Here is a 21,673-nt window from a genome sequence, read left to right as displayed (position 1 = left end):
AATTTTGAAGTTAACCGATTTTCACTACCAGCTGTCAAATAGTACCATAAAATGACAGCACCGCAACCCGCTCACACTTGAAGAATAAGATTGGAGAGACAGTCAGGACTTTTGCGTGTAAACAGTTATTGTCACGAAAGCATAATATACACACTATTGCTGCCAGTAAATCCATTCACGTGTACACAAATAAGTCTAGGTCTCTCTACTCTCTTTCTATATTGACAAAATAACAAAGATTACTGTGTGAGATTTTCTTTGTGAAGTTTATATTATGTAAGTATCTTCCGTTAATTTCTAGTCCCAGTCTTTCCAATGTTTCTCTAATTTTTATTTACTTTCATCTCCTATCCATCTGTGGAATACAATTAACTTGGCTAGCATCTTTATCAATGATGAATGACAATAAATTGAACTTCAAAGTTTCATGTAGGTACATTGTACACCGACAGATCATTGTGATCAAAAATGAAAATCCGCTCAAACAACAAACACTTTTATCTAACTAGACTCTTCAATATGAGTAACCGATTTTATTTGCAGGATGCTAAATAATTCCAACTACGACTTTTTTTTATTAGAAATAAATATATTTTTATGTTTTTTATCAGTAATAAATAGGTATATATAATATGTGTACTTCTAATGGATTTTTTTATATTACTATAATCAGAGAGTTGCTATTTTTGTAACGACACCACAGTCTGATTTGTTGTATTGTAAAGTTGGTAGCTCATTAATTTGTTGTAGTTAATTATAAAGAGAGAGAGAGAAAATAGCGTCGCAGGCAATATATTTATATTACCTTACCATCATTATCATAAAATGGTTAACACAATAATAATAAATTTCGGAGGATTAAAAATGTGCATGAGGTATTTTGTACTGCACGTGAAGATGGAATATTTATTATGAACTTATATGGTATGGTGTAGAAATAGTTGTAAAATTCGCAATGGTCAAACATCTTAACATCATCGAGCATCGGTGTGTTAAAACATTGCCAAAGGCAAATATACTTTGAGACGAAGTGCTTGCTGAGTACAAGAGTGTACCAAGTGGTGATAACTGAAAGTAGTTTTCAATCACATGCGCTTGTTCGCAATCCCCCCCATTCGAAGCCCGACGCACTGGCTTTTTTCCAAGAGTTTTTTTCAATAATTCCGGTCGCCAGCATTCACTATCTTGCATGTTGAAATGATGAACAGGTGTTGTGGATCAGAATTGCCAATATAATATTATGCATTGTATAATAACAATTTACCTTGACAATAAGATTATATACTAAGGAAATGTCAGATCTTATTGATTTTACACATAAGTACAGGTTTTTCGTAGTATTTTTTTATAAATCATTGAAAAATATTACAAGTGGAAGAAAATGTAAACGTATACAGGCGTACCCAATCGGAAAATAAGAACATATCACAAAGTATGTATTAATACTGTTATTTTACTGAATGAATTGACTTAAGAGTTTACTTGGTAAATTTCAATTTTCCAATAGTTTAACAATTTCGCTGAACTTTTTGTTCTAGAAGAAGATTTAATTATACATATTAAATTCAAGCATTAAAAACTAGCCAAATAAACTAAAAGAATATTAATATCCAATTTCATTAATTTTAATTTAATTGTTATTGACACAATATTATTGGATGGATAATTCAATGTATTGGAAGATTATTTGTGTCACATTTTGAATTTGTTTTAGTATAAAATACATGTTGTGTAAAGATTATTTAGTTGAAAATGTCCCTTTGAGGATATAATTAATAAAAGTAGAAAACGTACTATAAAAATTGGCGTTTTCTTAAATTAAATTAATAATAAAATGCATCTCTACCATGAATTGACAGTTAACACAATAAAGAAAATAAAAGAAAGCTTTTATGGTTCTATGAAAATAAGGTTTTCGTATATATTTAACTAAATAACTGTGTAAACAAATATTCAACGAATACCTAAGTCACAAGGTTTAAGAATGCAGCATACGATATTGAATACTGTTGGTTTAGCATACCTACCTCAGAAACACACTTTTGTATATATATTATTGTAAAATATTTTTGAAAAAATACACCGCCTCGGGACCTAGTAATATTTTCCTATTAAGAATTTATGTTTCTGATGTTATAATATTACATGCAATAACTGCATATTTAGAGTAATAATTGTAAAAGAAAGATAAAATACACCGTGGAGATTAGAATAAAAGAAAAGCAGTAAAATTTCCAAATAAATTCAAAAAATACTTTTTCACCATTCTAGATTCACCATTTTATACCAAGTATACTTTAAAAACTAATATTATGCCAGTATCATATTTCTTGATCACCTATTTTTTCTATTATTTTTAAAATAATTATTATGACATTGAAATAATATACTTCTCAAAACACAAACTATATCTTCAAATAGTGAAAGGCAGTAACGCATGAGTGAACTATTGGAAGCAATAATAAAAATGTCGTATATAGCTACAATGAAAATTGCTACTTTTGTTATTTAAAATCTCAAGTGAACTTAGAAAAAAATCAGATTACAATAATATGAGCCAATTAATTATCTCTGCTGACCCCGATCGAAATGCAATTTGATATTAGTAATATTTTTTTAAACGTCATTAATGTGTGACATACTTATTCTTATTACAGTATTACATAATACTTTTTACTGAACTGGAGGTAGGTTTGGTTTATGGTCAGTTTTAGTAATTGTACTGCAAATATGAATATCTTAATATATATGACTAGTGTGATCACTCCCTATTGAAATAAAAAAGTTAGAAAGTACCAAAGATATAGAATAAAAAACTTATATTCAGATGATTATTTTACAAAATATTATGGAAGCAAAACTTAAAAGGATTAATACGGATACTGACTAAATTAACTGTAAATCATTCCGCATCGTAGTAATTATTGAATGTACGCAATTATAATGAGCTTCGTGCTTGTAGAGATTCAAGAAAAAACAAGTATTTTTAAAATACAATTATTTAACAATTATTATTTAGACGAACAATCGCGTAAAATGACAAACAGTATGCAAGCAAGTCTCTAAAGTAATACACAAAACAACAGCCTGCCATTTTTTCTTATTTACATATAAACAATGTATTAAATACTGTCAACTCACTGAATATCAAATTTTCTATAATAAAACGTTTTAAAATCAATATCAAGACAAATAATTGAAACACAATAAATCCATAGTGCTCCCTATCTTATATATATATAGTCTAAGTTCTATAACATATAACTATTTATTAACGGACTCAGCATTTACTTGGTAGAACTCCATTTGGTACAGTTCGGTTATGAGGAATACAGCGGCAAACACGTTTATATAATAGCCGATATACTGGATTATTTGTTAGGTTAACCTAACCTAACCTAACCAAACCTAACCCAACCTAACCTAAAGTAACCCAAACTAACACATAATCCAGTATATCGGGTATTTTCAAAATGTGTTTTCCGCTGTATTCCTCATAACCGAACTGTACCCTCCATTTTACAATATGATAATAAAATGATATCAAATTATACGGAATGTTTTTTAAATCAATACCTATTTCGATTGTAAAACCAATCACAACTGAAATAGCTATCGACTTAAAAACATCCAGTAGAATTTAATATAATTTATATTATCATTTTGTATAACTATTTAATAAGTTGAATATAATAAACACGAAACAGAAAAACAGCAACAACTCCTCTTTGAGTATGGTAAAATTTCCATCGTTCTTGCTAACCCTCATATAGCAACAACAATACAAGAACGACCTATGTGCTGCAATACAGGTAATTAGAAAATGGCTCAGGAAGTCGCTCTGATCAGTGTGCCTACACTATATTCTAATACTGGAGAGTAATAGTGTAAAGTACCTACCTAATTGTGAAATGTTATTATGAATCATTAAATTGAGATAGTTTTGTCAGAAATACTACTGGAATAACTTCAAAGTTGTTCGTTCGTTCTGAGAAATTTTGCAATTCAATAGAAATGTTTGCCAATGGAACTATTAAAATATAAAGCCACAAATTTTCGAAACACACAATGAACATTTCAATAAGTTTGGTATTCTAAAGAAATTCTTTATGGTTTGTGGCACAATGCAATAGTATTTTATTTACTTTAGCAGAGGCTCACAAGAAGATAATTTGTAAAATATTTTTTCAAAGACAAAACAAAATAATAGTCTAAGAAATTTTTTATCACGGAAAATCGGATACAGGGACATTGTCAAAACTTCAGCTGAAGTATTATAGTTAGCATCATGAAACATAATATATAATATTTCATTGTATTTATGTTTATGTGTTTTAATTAATATTTGGACATTTAGTAGACTTTTAACTGAAATATATTAGTGGAAATATGTAATGGAAAATATCATCAAATTAAGTATGTAGCTCAGAAAAGTATTGGTTTATTGATAATCATATTTCATTTAACTTGAGAAAATACTTAATCATCGCCTTCCTGTATACTCCTGCAGTTATATCTACTCTGCTATTTTTAGTGCCAATTATTAATGTTAAAATTAGAAAATTACTCTTCTTTAATTATATAAAAAAAATGATTAAATTGACTATTCCTTTTTTATTTTCGCAGCATCTTCGTGGAGATGCGCAGTGCTGTCAATTATTTAGGAGATTGCAAGGTTGTTGAGAAATGATTTGCAATGATTTTGTTGTGATATTTTTAAAACAGTTTTATTGCAATGCTAGAAAATATTGCTCGACGGAAAGTTCAGCAAAATTTTATATATTATGTATGATTGCTGATGGTTCGCTGATACTACCTACAACTTATCGAAAATCACCTACGCAGAGAGTTTATAAGAATAAACTACTTTAGCAACTTCTTGAAAATGTTGGTCCTTTATAGATATGCCATAAGTTGACCGATAAAAACTTAGGTCAATACGTTAAACAGTGAATTAGCATTTAATTCGATTAAGGTTTTTGTAGGTAATGTTGATCGGGGAGATGTATCGTGCTCTAGTCTGATGGAAAGGATATATTATCTATAGATAGATTTTAAATTAACATATCGTCCCCTTAGAACAGAATAAGCCTAACTGATTTTTTAACATTTTACAGGAGAGCACTTTTAATCTTTTTTGTCATTAATTTGAAAACTGTAATACAAGAATATTGATTTAAATATACGATAAATCATTAGTTAAAAACATTATGTTGTGAAAAAAAACAATACAAAGTATATTACGTTACATGTTTTGTAATATAACGTCAGATAGGTTAATTTCGTTCCAAAACTTTTTAATATTGAAGTTAAGCTTGGAATTATCTAAGCTGATAACCTTTTTTATGTTCACAGTTCATATACACTTGTTCTTATTCCACAAAAAGAATCAAAAAAGCGTTTTTTAGTACATTAAAAGTATTTTTTACAAAAAATCAGTTAGGCTTGTTGTGTTCTAAGGAGACGATATAAATGTAAATTGTAAATCATAAAAAATATGAATGAGCTAAAAATGAGTTAAAATAAATTCATATAAGACAACTATTTTTTATCATAATTCATTATTGGCATTATAGGTACACATATCTAGTTTTATAAATATTATTAAATTGTTTCAGTAAATTTTAGTTTGATAATAAACTAGTAATTTACGATAAACAAACAGGTTATTTAGTATTATGTAAATAATAAGTATATGGATAAATTTGAAGGATAGCTTTCAACAATATCACAAAAAATAGATATGTTCTTAAAGGCTTAGCGATAGTGCCCACAGAACGCGTCGGGCGCGCGAAGTCCGCGTATGCAGTGTTTATTCATAACCATAATCACACGTCTCTCGCCGCGCATTACCCTTCACCTATGTAGTAAGCGGCCCAAGCAGCACAAAATAAATATTATTACAGCGCCTCTCATAACAAAGCAATACAAATATTATATTATTTCGGGGCTTGTAATTAAAATTTACGACGACATTCTTCAACCAGCGATAAACTGAACACGCAATAAAATAAAACAATGACTTCTCTGTAATTAAATAATTGTTTTCCGCCCGTCGATCGACGATGCCTCGCGCAGCGTGTTTTTGCTCACTGTGTTCAATGAATGGACTCCATTGTATTTTCTTTCATTCGTATCGCCGAGAAGCGGTGATTCGCGAAAAAACGATGATTCATGCGGCGCGCGCGTATAATGCGTCGCCATATCCAGTGGGCGCTGGCGTATTTGATTACGTTGTATTTTCAATGATTTATGCGCCACTTGTAGAAATTTTGCGCGAGTGCGGCGCCCGACGCGTTCTGTGGGCACCATCGCTTAGACATAATCTATGTGGGTAATAATAACATGTTTATGGTGAAGTAGGTTCTGCTGTGGTGTGTGTAGCCGCAATTTATTTTGCAAGCCGCCGTACAGAATGATGCAAGGCAAGTGTGGCAGGTCAGCGGATCATGGCAAACGAGGAAAAATATTGAGAGAGAAAAATACTCGATCGATTTATTATTATTTTAGGAGATAAAAAATCAATAACCTAAATTGATCAAGATTCACTTGAGGGTTAAATGAATTATTAAAAGGAGTGGTTTTTATTTAAATGAGACGATTAATAAATAAAAAAATGAATTTTTAATATTAGACATCACAAGGAGGGTAAGAAATTGTATAGAGTTATGGTTAAAATATACTGCATTATATAAAATGCTTCGTCAGCTGAATGCTGAACTATTCTAACTCACATTTGAAATATTTTAGGAGAGATTTCTTTTGAACAACCTACTTAAATTATTTAATATTTGCATAGATAACATTTAATGTTTACATCATATTTTAGTAGGACTATTGATGAAAATAATTATGCATAAATATGTCTATATATACAATAAATAACATAAATAGGATGTTTCAAAAAATACTTCAGTAAAATATTCTAAATGTGAGTTAGAATAGTTCTGCATTCAATTCAGCTGACGACTTGTTTAGACAATAAATTAATGGTCTAAAGCTGTATCATTTTTAAAATTCAAAATTATTGAAAGCTATTATTATTAAAGTTTTTAATATACTCGTACCTACATGACTAACGATATTGATAAAAGTAAGTGTTGACTTAGCGTGACACTCGGGTTACTTTAGATAGTGACTAAAAATATTACTGAATAATTAAAGGTAACAAAAACTTAGGAATACATAATATTAAGTATGTAGTAATAGAAAGAATACTGTACAAAATAATATATACAATTATTAAAAATTAATGATTGTAAGTTTGACATACCTCTTTGATTCCATCGAGACGCCCTAGTGACTTCGACGGCCTGAGGGGCAGAAAAGCCCTCAAAGCGGCCATGCCTCGCGGGCTATCACCTGACGCAGGCGTCGCTCTCCTCGCGCGCTTCCGCCGTTCCAGCAGAGGGCGCGCGCCTCTTCCGGTGACAGGCTGCTCTTCCGTTTCCGGGTCGCTCTGCACCTCGCGCGTCGCCGCCGATTGGTGGTACGAGTGGCGGCGTCGGGACGCCGTCGGGCTCGTCAAGCGAGACACCAGCGTTTCAAACATTTTGATTTATTTATTGTTAACAAATGTTCAGCACGGCTGTCACTTTGAGATCTGCATTACTTTATTACTTACACTCAATACGCTATTATTCTCTTACGTTTAACGATGAGCACTCAATACACAACACGTTAAATTACCAGTATTCAATTAAGTACTTAAAAATACGCTATGAAAATATTTAACAAAGCGCTTGAATAAGATATATTACAAGCTATAAAGTAAACCTCTTCATTCTTATTATTATTGATCCGATGTCACTTTTTAAGGAATTATCTTCTGTCCTTTGAGTTGTTTAAACTCCAAAATCCAGGGGGCTCCGTTTGGGAGTTGTGCAAGGAATGCATATTGACGAAGATAAATCATTTGAAGCCATAAAATTTATCTCCGTCGGACTCATAATTGTTGCGAGCAATACGAAAAAAGACTTCGAACCCGTTTTACGATACTTTAAAAAATATCTTTTATATTGGCTCTTCAAACTCTTTATTCGATGTGCTTTAATGATGCAACGAGGAAAATGGTATTATTTTTGCTAACGAAGTTTTTACGGCGAGGCCCAATCACTTAGGATACTCAACTTTTATTGCCGAGAGATGCAAAGAATTTCGGGCACGTACGCTTTTTATGTACACATTTGAACTTTAAACTGCAAATTTAAGCAACACATCACAATAATGACTCGGGCACTTAAACTTTTTGTCATAATATTTCTTTTATTATTTCGTTATACTCTTTTTATTAAAAGCACTTTAAAAAATATTGTTTATAACACAAATTTAATGTCTTTTTCAGCATTCCAAAATCTCCACATTGGTACGCGTATTCCGATCCTTAAAAAATAAAAATTCATTATCCAAGAGTTCCAACAGTCTACTTTAAAAATAATAATTAGTTATCTGTTTAAGTATTTTTTGTAATACTAAAAAAATAGTAAGTTTGGAAAATACTTTGGTTAAATTAAATTTATAAAAAAAATAATAAGCAACATTGAGACTTAGAAGTTCTATTATATACAGAAACCGGTATGCCAAATCTGTATTTTTGTGATAAATTTATCAGTATTTTAATTCAGTACATTTATAAAGCACTGAAAGTTTGTTTACAGAAAAGATTCAATAATGAAATACACAAAAAAATATAAAAAAATGACTTTTAATTGATTTTTATCCAAATATAAGAGGAATAAGTGGTATTCCATAAATTAACCCTACATACTATGCCAATGTATGTTTTCTTGTGATCGTTCTATTAGTATTTTAGATTTAGAATAACAGTATATTTTTTGTAAAACATTGCGAGCTTTTTTCCACAAATAATTCAGTAAAATAATATTATTGACGCATTTTATGATATGTTTCGTATGCACGATGCATTGCATTGTATCGTACCTTTTTACGGACCACGTATGCAAACGTCGATATTTTTATGACTAAGTGTTAAGTACTTGTTCACTCTAAAGGTTTTTTAGCAACGAATTTATTCTTCCGAGAGCTTTTTCAAAAGCATGAGGTCAATGCACGCTTACTATTGTTTGATAAAGTCTACAGTTTAGAAGTTTTATATATGCAATAGGACATCTTACTGTTTAACTGGATGATGAATTCTAAGGTGTCGCAATAAAATTATGTGTGTGTGTGGCATACCATAAAAATTTATTTTAACACATTTTATACAATATGTACCTACCTACTATCATGCAGGAAATTGTAAAGGAAAGAGAATTTATTTTAGTAGAATATAATGAGGTCGATTTATTTGATAGAATAATACTCAAAATAAATTATTATCCTAAATGATGGCGTATCAGTATGCCGATATCTATGTTCATATTCGATTTCAGGTGTTATTGTTGAAAACTGTTGATGTACTGGAATTTTAAAAGAGTATTTTATTTAATGTTACATGTCAACTAAGCAACTTTTGTTGTTGGGTTTAAATCAGGCAGGCAATTGCTTTTCGAAGCAAAAACAAAATATATGCTTGCTAGAGATCTACCATTATAAGTTGTCCGCAGAGTGAGGGCGCCACATGCTAACATTTGACATAGCATTCAATATTTTTTATATTGTGATGAGCTTAATTCTAAATTCGAATACCTGATGATTTATGATAGTATGTAAATCTATCTATAATGCAATCTCCATACAGATAGTGTTTTTCGTACTCCGTAGTAGTGAATCTTTTAAAACTTTAATTATTTATAGTACTCGTATCTATGTACTATCTGTTGAATTATCGTGTTTTATTGACGAATTCTTTATCGAAAATTATAACATGGAGAAGTTTCAGAAACCTAGTTAACAATTAGAAATATTATTTAAAAGATCTTAGACCGAAGGAGATCCGAATGAAATTCTCTTTTCAAGATCAGAATATAATACATTTTCATCAGATCAAAACGTTCCAAATATGAAATACATTATTTCGTCTGAATAGTTGATGATAGATCTTAAATCCAAATTAATGTAATGTTTCTGTCATCCTGTCATAACGCACTGAAAAAATAGTTGTTAATTTAATTACGTATATATGTAATTAATAATATTTTCACTACCAACTAGTAAGTCGCATACCACATTTTGTACCACACAGTGCCAAGAAACTAGTATGGTATTATTCCTCAAACATAAATATATATTTTGACCATCTTTGTGGTGTCGTATTCAATTTGTAAGCATATCAGATAAAATATTAATAAAGAAAGTCTCATTGTACGTATATTTTTACTTCGTAATTGTATTCATTGTCCATCGCTTTCAAAATACCAATGGCCAATGACCACTGATTAAATAAATAATACAGGTATTGTATCTGTACGGTGTTACAAAATGTTCAATTGGTACACAGTTCAACAGTACACATCCAAATTATCGAAGCCCATCAAAGCACCGCATGTGAACGTAGTTATCATCTTTTTTTATTAATAAATTATGTGGAAATAAGAAAAAAAATCATTGTAATGACCGTGAAATTTATTATTTCATATATAATTGACCGCAGACGGTATTTGTACGAAGTGAAAGTTAGTGAATTGAAATAAGAAAAATATTACCAAGATTGAATTATTTATTCCATTTAAGTTTTTTGGTCTGTTCCTCTCATTGTACTCCTACTTCTAAATTACGAAATATATTAAATTCTGATAAATTGTTAGTGTTAAAACGTATATATTTTTACTATTTCCTTTCCAGGCATTGCGTGTACCATGATAGACATTTAATGAATGCCCTACGATTGTTAGTTTTTTGCTAAATGAGAAGACGTTGGAGGGAAATAAAATATTTTAAATATTGGGTATAATTCTCGAGTCTCGACCTACAATTAATTTTCAATAAATTTACTCCACTCAATAAACTTTTAACTCTGGACCACAGTATAATTAGATAACCACTCTACATATATTTATACTGTAGTTAGTAACGTATATAATGTCGTGATACGTAGAAGACGAAAGCCGGTAATAATCGATAATGGGGAATAAATATAATAATCATAAAAAAGAATAGCATAACGCGGAAAGCTCATAAAAGAATAGGTGAAGAGGTAGTAGGTGACGTGAAACAGGTCATCAGACTGATGAAATGACAATCGTGGAGAGCTGATGGACAATAAGTCACACAGTGGTACCCAAGGACTAGGGAAAAAACTTTAATAAAGTAAGTTACCGATTTCTATCGTAATTGGAGAACCACAGAGTATAGATTCTATAAACAGATTTTTACGAAGAATAGTAGTTAGTAATTTTCTCTAAGCCAATATCATAGAGCCACTCTAAAACCTGTTGAATTGACGAACTCATAAAGTTCGGCAGAAGGACGTGACAGCAAAGAACTATGAACGGAAAAGAGTGAAGCGAGCCATAGGAACTCCTTTATTCAGCAGTTGGTCGACCACGGCTGATGTATTATAATAATAATATTGCTTTTTATTTGACCCAAAACGTAGTCATTTAATTTATTTACTAACGATTTACCTTAGATATTAAATAAGACAACTATATTAACATATTTATAATAAAAATAGAGCCACTAAATATTAAATATTATATAGATACAATGAGTACGTACCTAAGTAAGAATATTTATATGAAATTTTCTTTTTGATCGGTTAATATTAGTAATTAATAATATAATATAAAGTATGTTTTAGGAAAACGAACATTATGTATGAAAGACAAGTCAACCATTCCGTCCGGGAATAAAATAAAAATATCTTTACTGTCTGTAATAAATTTTGTATGTTGGTACTCAGTATGTCTATTTTTTGTACCAAGGAGGTTATTTATTTGAGAAATCCAAAGTGTGTTCATATAATTTTCATATAAATCAGATATCTTCTTGCGGTGCAGACAAACCACAAACGAGAAAATTATAAATTCTTTAACCGAAACGTAAATAATATTGCGTTATTTGTCTATGAAAACCTCAGGGCGAGTTACTACAGCTGATCCAAGCCAACTGGCGGCATTATATTTAAAATAATCACAAAAAATGCTTCGTCTGAATTTTATAAGTAGTTGAATTGTTACTATAAAAATACGAGATACGAAGATAATAAAATTGTGGATGACTTAAAAATTGGGTGTAACATTATTTTATTGAAATAGTTTAACAATATGTACTTAAGTAGTATATAATTCATTATGTACTTAAGAATGCTTAAAATTATAACTCTGTTTTCATAATTTATTGTGTATAATATATTTAAAATATATATAATTTAAAAAAAAAATCTATTATAGATAGCCATGGCCCAAGTTACGTATTGGCCAACTTTGTACGACTACGAATGGTATTAAAAACATTTTTTTTTATAAAATAGATTAAAATAATACAGTACATAATTCCACTTATGACCACTAAGACGGGTATCGTCAAATGAAAACGACGAAACCGGTTTGATAGTTAACTCTGTTGATAACGTACTAGTTATTTTTTTTTATTATTTAAAATAATGTCTTTTTATCTAGAGTTAGTTATTGACGTTTACACACTTATGTTATATAAATACTTACCCTCAAATATGGCCCTGTATCTATTCATTGTTGAAGTAGGTACCGGCGGCCCTCGACTTTAGAACGTTCTATTTTCAGACAATTCGCTATTTCTGACATTAGGCAGGTACTTAAAATTTATATTTTAAAAAACTGTGAGCTTCCATGCAGTCGCTCCTCTCTCCTCCGCTCTCCATTACCTTCTCAAATACATAAAAGGGTAGTATTCAACTATAGAAAACACCTGATTGCCAATACGCCTCGTTAACTTTATTATACCCATTAATAAATAAATATTTTTAAGTTCATACACTTTTTGATGTTTTTTTTACATACCTCTACTTTCGTACATTCAACATTCGAACACATTTTCATGAACCAATATTATGTGCGAAAGTCGAGAGCCCCGTATAATTAATTTTCTAAACTGCTTATGTCTTGGTGGAAGGCCGTAGTAGTTAAATAAATATGAACACTTTAATTATTTAATTTTTATTATAGATACTTTTTCCAGATTTTATTTTTACATCGGTTTCATTCGTTTTCAGACATTTTCAACTGATTGTTAAAAATAAAATGTAGAAATAATTAAATATGAATGCCTACCGAGTGATTGTGTTGTTATTTATTTAATTAAGACTATTAGAATTTTGTAATCGTGTTTAATAAATAATAACAACAAAATAATTGACTAACCAATGACAGCTATTAAACTATAAAAGAGATAAAATGAATGAATGGAATGTAAGCCAAGCTAAGCGTCAAAGCCCCTGCATATTTTGCAAGAAAAACACTCGTGCCACGGAGTGTCTAAATCAAATTTAATTATTAACCTACTTTTAAACCGTTAATACTGAGAGCTGACAATTTTCGCCTAAGGGTACTTGATATTTTTGAATTGTTATTTTTGACTAAAAGAATAACAACGTGGCCATAATTCATCAAATTTAATATAATATATAGTTATACATACTTATATTCACTTACCAACTAAAATAATAATTTGTATAATATATGAGTATGTACAATTTATTTTTAAATTATTTCGTCATACAACTTTATGAGATTGTCTATTTTAAATTTTGTTTATCACATTCAATGACTACAAGTTTTGAACACAAAATAGCAAGAAACGCTAAAAAATATACTTAATATCATTATTTATTTTATTGATTCAATGTCAGTATTGTTTCATAAGAATATTTAAAAACAAATTCACAATACTACTATAAGACTTGAATCAATATATTGTTAGTAGGCACCAACCTAATTAATTATTAGGGACGTTAAAAAAATCAGTATGTATTTAGGTACCTACTATAAAATATAATTATTGAATGATATAAATTATTTTGACAAAATTATTATGATTTAAAAAGATTTAAAAAAAAAATGATACTTGAAGAATAAAATCAATAGTATTATTTTAGTTTTGAATATTATTTTTACTTTATTTCATAGAAATAATTTTAATAAAGTTATTATTGTTAATAAAGTAGACAAAAATAATACCTGCGTAAAAAACAATTGGGTATCAACCGTATTTTTTTAAAGTTGAGTATGTATATGCGTAGTATTTTGAAACAATACATAAATTTTATAGTAAGGCTTAAGAATGAGCATGTTTCTGGGAGAAGGAAGTATAGACCCCGTATTTGGAGCTTTACACCGCCTCAAAACTTTAATAGAATGTTATTATCACCACGTTAGCTCAAGGCTCCTTATACACGGGAAATAGGCGGAAAAGTCTTTGACAGTTTAAGTACAGATTTTTGTATAAGTCTCTATGTATCATAATATATCCGAAAAGAACACCATAAAATACTGGTTTATCCCAAATATTAGCTTACATATCTGATTGCAGCTCTAAATTGCAAATCTTTGCCGTGAATGATATTTTTTTTATTTTCGTAATAAAATTTACTGAATAGGTAGGTACCTTATATCATTTTTGATGAACTTTGGTGGAGACTATTACGTTAATTAACATGTTTTTTGAGAATTTACCATAATATCTCAAATATCTGTACCTGACAGCTAGTGTATAGTAAACCTTCGTAATCCAATGCGTAAGGCACTGATTCCTCATCCAAAGGCTCTGGGTCTGATTCCCGATGAAGTCACAACACAGTTTGGTGATTCTCTCAAAACTTATGTATTTCTGTTATTACTTCACTACAATTACTAGTGTTTCACTTACTACTACACTACATACCCTGGGTCCCATGGGCTGTTGTAGTGTTAAAAGGGAAAAAAAGAGGGTGTCTAAAAAGAACACTTTTAGAATAATGCATTTATGGACATTCAGCTTTTTGGTTTAGGAAATTTAAAATTTCTATTATGAATAAACTGAAAAAGTGTGTTGACTCTGAATGATCATACAAACAATTAACTAGCTTTGAGGCTCCTACATCTATATAATATAATGTATATAAACATATATATATATATATAGCCCAAGTGAAATGAACAGTAAAAGGTTAATAAAAATACAGTACATTCAGTAATTTATTCCGATTTCACAAAATGATACCTAATCCATTCCGGTGACACACCCACATTGGCCACAATCTAACCAACCCATAAGTTTAGACTATGTTGGTGCAAAACACGGGATAATAATGATACAAAATAAAATCATCCACCAAAAAGATGCAACGGGCAAAAGAGATTCTGATGGATGATGTCAGTCCGGGAGAATGTTGCGAGAGGATATAAGATTTCTTTTTTAATTTTATTTTTCGCCAGGTAGAGGCATAAGAGACGTGTAAAACCACACGGTCCAAATTACTCAGGGCCTATACGTAAAAAACCTACGCGAATTTTTGTACCTGCAAAGATAACGTCATCGCTAATAAGCTAATTTCTAACAAAATTCAACCACAAAAATGTTACCTATCTAGTTACTAAAATTTAAATAAAATATATGTAAAGATTTGAATAGGTAATACGGAATGATTTGAACGTAGATAAATATATAATAATAATATACCTATTTAGTGGAAGTCGTAATATGGTGGATGTATTTCATTATACTATGGAATGAAGTTGAGTTTTAAATAATTACAAGATAAAAGAACTTTTTATATACAACGTTTTTAAATTTTCTGTTGCACCATATAAACTTGACTTGATTAGCTTAAACGATCAGAAAAAATTGTAGTTGACATGTCATATTGATTTCCATAGTAACGCACGTATATATTAATAATTTAGTTTCTAGGACCCCAAACCCCAGGCAACCAATAATGGGTGTCGAAATAACTTTTCATACAAAACAGAATTAACTGAAAATAAATTCAATTCTACTTAAAGATGTATTAAAAGCATTAAAAAATGCATTGGCATCGTGTTCTGGTATATTCCAAAAGTTTCAAATGTCTAGCTAATCGGGAAGTTAGTTAAAAATCAATTGCAAGATTTGTGCCGGACAAATAATCACCAGACAAAGAACCACCGGACAAATAAGAATACGAGCTAAGAAAAACGTTGTAAAATTTACTATTATTATTTTATTATTATTAATTATTATTATTAATTATTATTAAAAATACTTTAATTTTAGCAGCATACATATGAGAAAAATATTTGTGCTGAAACGGGTCGATGAAACATGGGACGCATTCATAAAGTACCTAGTAGATTGGTGGTTGATGACGAAAATATCAGAAACTATAATCACCATAAACGTGAATATAATATACTTTACATAGGTACTTATGTGTACATTTTTTACAAAGATTTTTTTACTAATTGGTATTTAATTGTTTAATACTACGTTACTATTTAACACAACACGTTTAGTTTCTGGTTATACCTATTTGACAATGCGGTAGTCGATTATAGTCGTATTCAGTCATACGGAGAGTTTCAAATCCGCCATTTAAGCCCACTATGTGTGAAATTATTGTTGATCGTCGAACTCACGATAAGACTGAAGACAGGTATTGTCTAAACGTGTACGTATTTAAAAACACGAAACAATATAACAGGCCCTAGGCAAATAAATCGGTACAATCAACAATGTGCGATATTGAGAAGGAATAATATTTCAATGGCTGGACTTCCTAAAAAAGTGTGTGCGTGATCGCGCGACATATTCCTGAGACAACAATTAATTAATATTGTACCATAAGAACATCATTTAACTATATGTGAGTATTCGCAACAATATACGATTACTGTTTGTTATTTGATATATATGATAATATAGAAAAATTCACGAGCATGCATTATTATTATATTATGCCAATAATAGTTAGGTACCTATCCAAAGTAATTTACAGTATAAAATTTTATTATTTGACTTTGACTTTAACGAATTTTCGTTTCCTGAAGATGGGTATTCAGTAAGACAGTAAGAAATATAATATACACACGTGGATGACAAGTGGCCATAAACGATGTAAAAACACCGACACTGCGACGAAGTAGGTACGGCCAACATTTATTTTGTCAGCTATCCATTGACCACATAACCAATATGGCACTGTCTAAACAATGTTGATCTCTTCGAACGCCTAAAATTAGTTTGACAAATGTATTCAGTGAGTTCCTATGCAAAGTAATATCCCTTACCAAGGAACCAATGAATTATGTTTCATTTTTTTTCCTTTTAGAAAAAAACATCAAGAATCTAAATTAATTACAAACATAATATTATTAGCTACTAGCGTTTAGAGTAGGTCCACATTGTTAAAGCCACAAATGAAAAAAATGTCACATTTCTATGAAATATACTTTCAAATATGTATAAAAATATATCTTGAACTTTACAAATTATAATCTCATGACGACAGCAATATGTAAATAACAGTTTTACCATTATGTAATATTCAAAAACAGCCTAATCATAATAAATAGAAAAAAAACATAAAACAACGTCCACCTAAACTCATCCTCTTTTTTTACCCCGACCATGTTCGATCCTAATAAGATTATGTGGGCCTCCACAATGTGGAGGTTTGTATTAACAGATTTTATTTTTACGAGAAATGGACGTGAGTCACTTGCTCAACCTCTACTTATACACAAATTGAAAAACAATTTTTACTTGCCAGACCCAGAATTCGAACCTGGGACCCACAACGTTATAGGCCAACGCTTAAGTCACGCTGCCATCGTGGGTGTGACATGCAAGTAAAATACATGAATATTCGAAACTAATTGGTTGAACACAGTTATTGCCCTCCCAATTGCCATTATAAATGACAGGTTAGGTTAGCAACAACTGATGTTCCTGACTACTTAGGTAATTATTAGGGATACGCATACGAATACTATCAAAAATTGCAGAGCCCACTTTTATAAAATTATTCGTTTGACACACTCTGTGTAAATCAGTAAAATAAATAAGGGACTACTACATATAACATTATTAATTATTGTGGCTCACTTTTATCAAGGTTTCAAATTTTATTATATTATGTCAAACCAAATATTGTAGAGATTTTATTGTTTGTCATTTTGTGGTTTCCGATAAAACGGATTGAATAATATTATCGTGTCCGGAAACTTGGCCGTATAACACTTCACCGTGAAATTTTGTATCGAAAATATATGTCCGTTTATTAAAGACCGTCCAACCTCTTTGGCCCGTTTAGTACTGACATAAAATTCATGTCTAAATAAAACACGGTTCTTGTCGTATTACAGGAACCCAGCAACAAACAATTTTTGAAAATAGCCGATATACTGGATTATTTGTTAGATTAGGTTAGGTTAGGTTTTCATTCTTTAATTCATGAGTTTTTTCAGCTATGAAAATTGAATTAATGTTCATATGGAATCTAATAAAATTGTGAGACCGTATAGTATAGGGTCATCTCTTTCCGATAAGAACGCTCACGGCGAATTGTGCTACGGTGAAATGTTTTACGTACAATTTAATGTAACCGAATAATATAATATGGCATATATTATTATGTATCCAGTGAGTCCAGTTTTAAAATTCTCTGCGGGAGTTTGACGCGTCCGATAAATCACTATCAATGTTTATTAAAACGGCAAAATCATTTATCATTCGATATAAATTCTATGATTTATATCTCGAAGTATATTAAGTGGCTGTACCGTTTTTATCCCCGCGTATTCGATCGTAAACGTTCGTCAAATGAGATTTTTGGCATTTATTGTAGTACGCTGCCTGCCATAAGAAAATGTTGTCTCGTTTCCGAGAAACATGACCGGAAAATGTAATATGTATTACACTGCCACAATGCCACATATTTTGTTTGGTACTTGGCGATAAAGATATAGGTCAGAAATGGCGAATATGTTGTGTTGAAAAGAAAAAAAAGTATACAAGTATATAATTTATAAGATATTTTTTTACAAAAAGTTTTTCAAATACCTAAATGTATTATATAATCTTAAAAATGCATATTTTCTTCGGTTTTTTATAAAAAAATTACCAATAATACTTATCAATCGATGCGCAAACGGAAACGACGAAATTCATGCATAAATGACAGATCAGACAGGCAGCTGATACTCTTGAAGAATAAGCATTACAATTAATTTAAATTGCATAGATGGGCTCTTAGGTTTTATACGTCCCACATAATAATATTATAGCACTGACCTCACCAGGCGGCGGGGTAAGCCGTGTCGCGAACCTCTGAATGTGATCGATTTATAATCATTTTACAATGCTTGAGACCACTGTAGCGAGAGGTGCCTCATTTGATCCGAGAAATTTTGGCGTCAATTTGTGCGTAAATAACCAAATTAAGTAAGTATTATAGTAATAATACTCTAGAACTCAATTGCTTATAATTTTTGAACTTTTTAAATAGAATTCTTATAACATTTTTTTCATTTTTTTCCTGCTCGAACTACTCGAAAAACTGCTTGGCACGTCAGACAGTAAAAAAAATAATATTTGGAAAATTTTGGCACGAGTACGTAAAACGGTTCCCCATCCCTGATATAGGTACTCGCAGCACCAATGTAATACAGACGAATAATACAGTGATAGTACCTACATATAGCATTTTGTTTTCTATTGTTTAATAATTAATTATTAATACTCTTTTGTGTAAGTACCTATTTTTTTACAATATTATTTAATTATTTAATTAATTAAACGTATGTAACGTAACTACCAATAAACCAATAAAAACTAATTGGACAATATGAGTTTTATTATATTTGATCTACGTTTATCACACGGTGTATATATTAGTGGTGTGTGGTGACTTTTGCTTTAAGGGATTCTGTTGAAAAAAGGTACTTCAATAAAAAATATATAATATTGTTGAATAAATGCTTACTTATTGATTATTACTGGGGATGCTCCAACCCTACAGCATATATTAACCGCACGTCACTGATATATATACTATGTTATGCACCAAATGATTAATAAGGGCATTATGCCCAGACAGAGTGATAGATATTTTTTAATATCCTATTTTGACCGGACAGTATCGCTCAATTTTATTCAATGATTTTTCGATATTTCTTTTCAAAATTACCGCAAATACTCAAATTCCTCTTTAGTTACTTTTACTGTCGATATTGTTGCTATAATATACCTAAAGTAAAAGTAAAATAAAATTGTATTCTGGTGGATACCTAGTTAATGATAAAAATCGAATGAATTTAAAATATAATTACACGTAGGCATGAATTAAAAAACCAAATTAAATATCGAGCTGATAAATTTTGTTGAACATTTTAAATTCTGTTCCGTTTGCTACATAAATAAAGTTTAGATATATGTTTTCTACAATCGTAATGAGTAGAATGTTTTGCATAAGTATTTGTAAGTATAATAAAATTATTATAGCATTTAAGTTTAATTTTAAGGAATTTAGAATTTTAGAATTTCGTGTTTTATATTTTCTACCCAATTAATAAACATTATGCACTACAATAAATGATATTTGTATATCGATTTATTTGTAAGTGCTTAGGTACTTATTGTTCAGTTCATATTTTCAAGTTGGTTAACCTTTGACATGTCAGTAATTCGAAAAGAGAACGTTAATCTACCGCCTGATAAATCGAATTGTTTTGCTGTTATGTCATCGTTTACCAATGCATTAGCATTTTTACATTCGATTCTCACTATCAATAATAGAGGTAGGTAGCTGTTTTAAACACAACAGCTCGCGAAGTCCGTTTGAATATCGATTCTAAATTCAAATTTCAATTTGAATTCGATTCTCTGGCAGCATGCGAAGATTATTAATGAGACAAAGGCCGCCGCGAATGGAGCCAATAAGGAAAATAATGGTTTATTGAACATGTTTATATTATGTGCAATCCAATGTAATACACAATACGATTTACACTTGCCGCATGTTAATATTTTATCATTGTATCAGTATGCAAGACACCAGACCGTTTCAAAGGCTTCTGGGAATTGTTACAATAGAAAATAATGAAGAAAGCAGAAGCAAACTTTTTTGTGAAATTAATTTTAAACATCGAGCCACACAAAGTATTGTGTAATGTGATAAAGCAATTTTCAGGATTTAAGCATCAAAATAACCGTAACTATAAACATATATACGTATATAGAAAGATAGTGATATAAATAAACTCTCCAATCCTGAAATTCAATCATACCAACACATTTACCATAAAGTAGGAAATTTGATTAAAAGTATTTGAAGTATTTTAAGATTAAAGTAGGATTTTACGAATGCAGCTCCACTGAACTGTTCCGGGTAGCAGACGACAAAGCTAAGATCGCCTTGATGGTGGCCGACCTCCGCTAGGGGATGGCACAATAAGAAGAAGAAGGAAATTTAACGAATGGTGAAAAATTAATCCTTCTAAATGATATTGAAAAAAAATTCTGTACCTACCCCAAAGATATTGATGAATACCTTACTTACGTTATGGAGATGAAGTCTAAATATATAAATGAAGCTGGACAAAAGGATCACTAAAGCTAACTATTAAATTAGTTGCAAGTTATTTCATTTGTAGCAAATTGAAATTTGAGACTTTTTTATATACAATGTACCATAATTACTTCAAATATTTAGATGAATAGTCACAAACAATCTCGGTAAAACAGAACGTCATCTTGTTTGGGCGACCATTTTTCAATGTGTCTGTGCATTTTTTGTGTTTACACACTAACAGCATTTTGAAGAATATCCATTGAGTGT

General features: G+C 30.3%; 1 protein-coding gene across 1 annotated transcript in view; it reads right to left on the bottom strand.

The window, feature by feature from the left end:
• The window catches only part of LOC147067962 (uncharacterized), a 296,594-nt gene that overhangs the window by 210,672 nt on the left and 64,249 nt on the right, over positions 1-21,673 (bottom strand). Inside the window, exon 2 of the mRNA XM_085953059.1 lies at positions 7,274-8,382. Within this exon, the coding sequence (XP_085809185.1) occupies positions 7,274-7,552 (279 nt within the window). The 5' untranslated portion in view covers positions 7,553-8,382. The remainder of the gene's footprint in view (positions 1-7,273; positions 8,383-21,673) is intronic.

The sequence above is a fragment of the Rhyacophila brunnea genome, unplaced genomic scaffold (assembly GCF_057557595.1).
Source record: "Rhyacophila brunnea isolate RB1 unplaced genomic scaffold, BYU_Rbru_1.0 scaffold_3, whole genome shotgun sequence".
NCBI classification, from domain to species: domain Eukaryota; kingdom Metazoa; phylum Arthropoda; class Insecta; order Trichoptera; family Rhyacophilidae; genus Rhyacophila; species Rhyacophila brunnea.
This window is presented reverse-complemented; position numbering and strand designations above follow the sequence as displayed.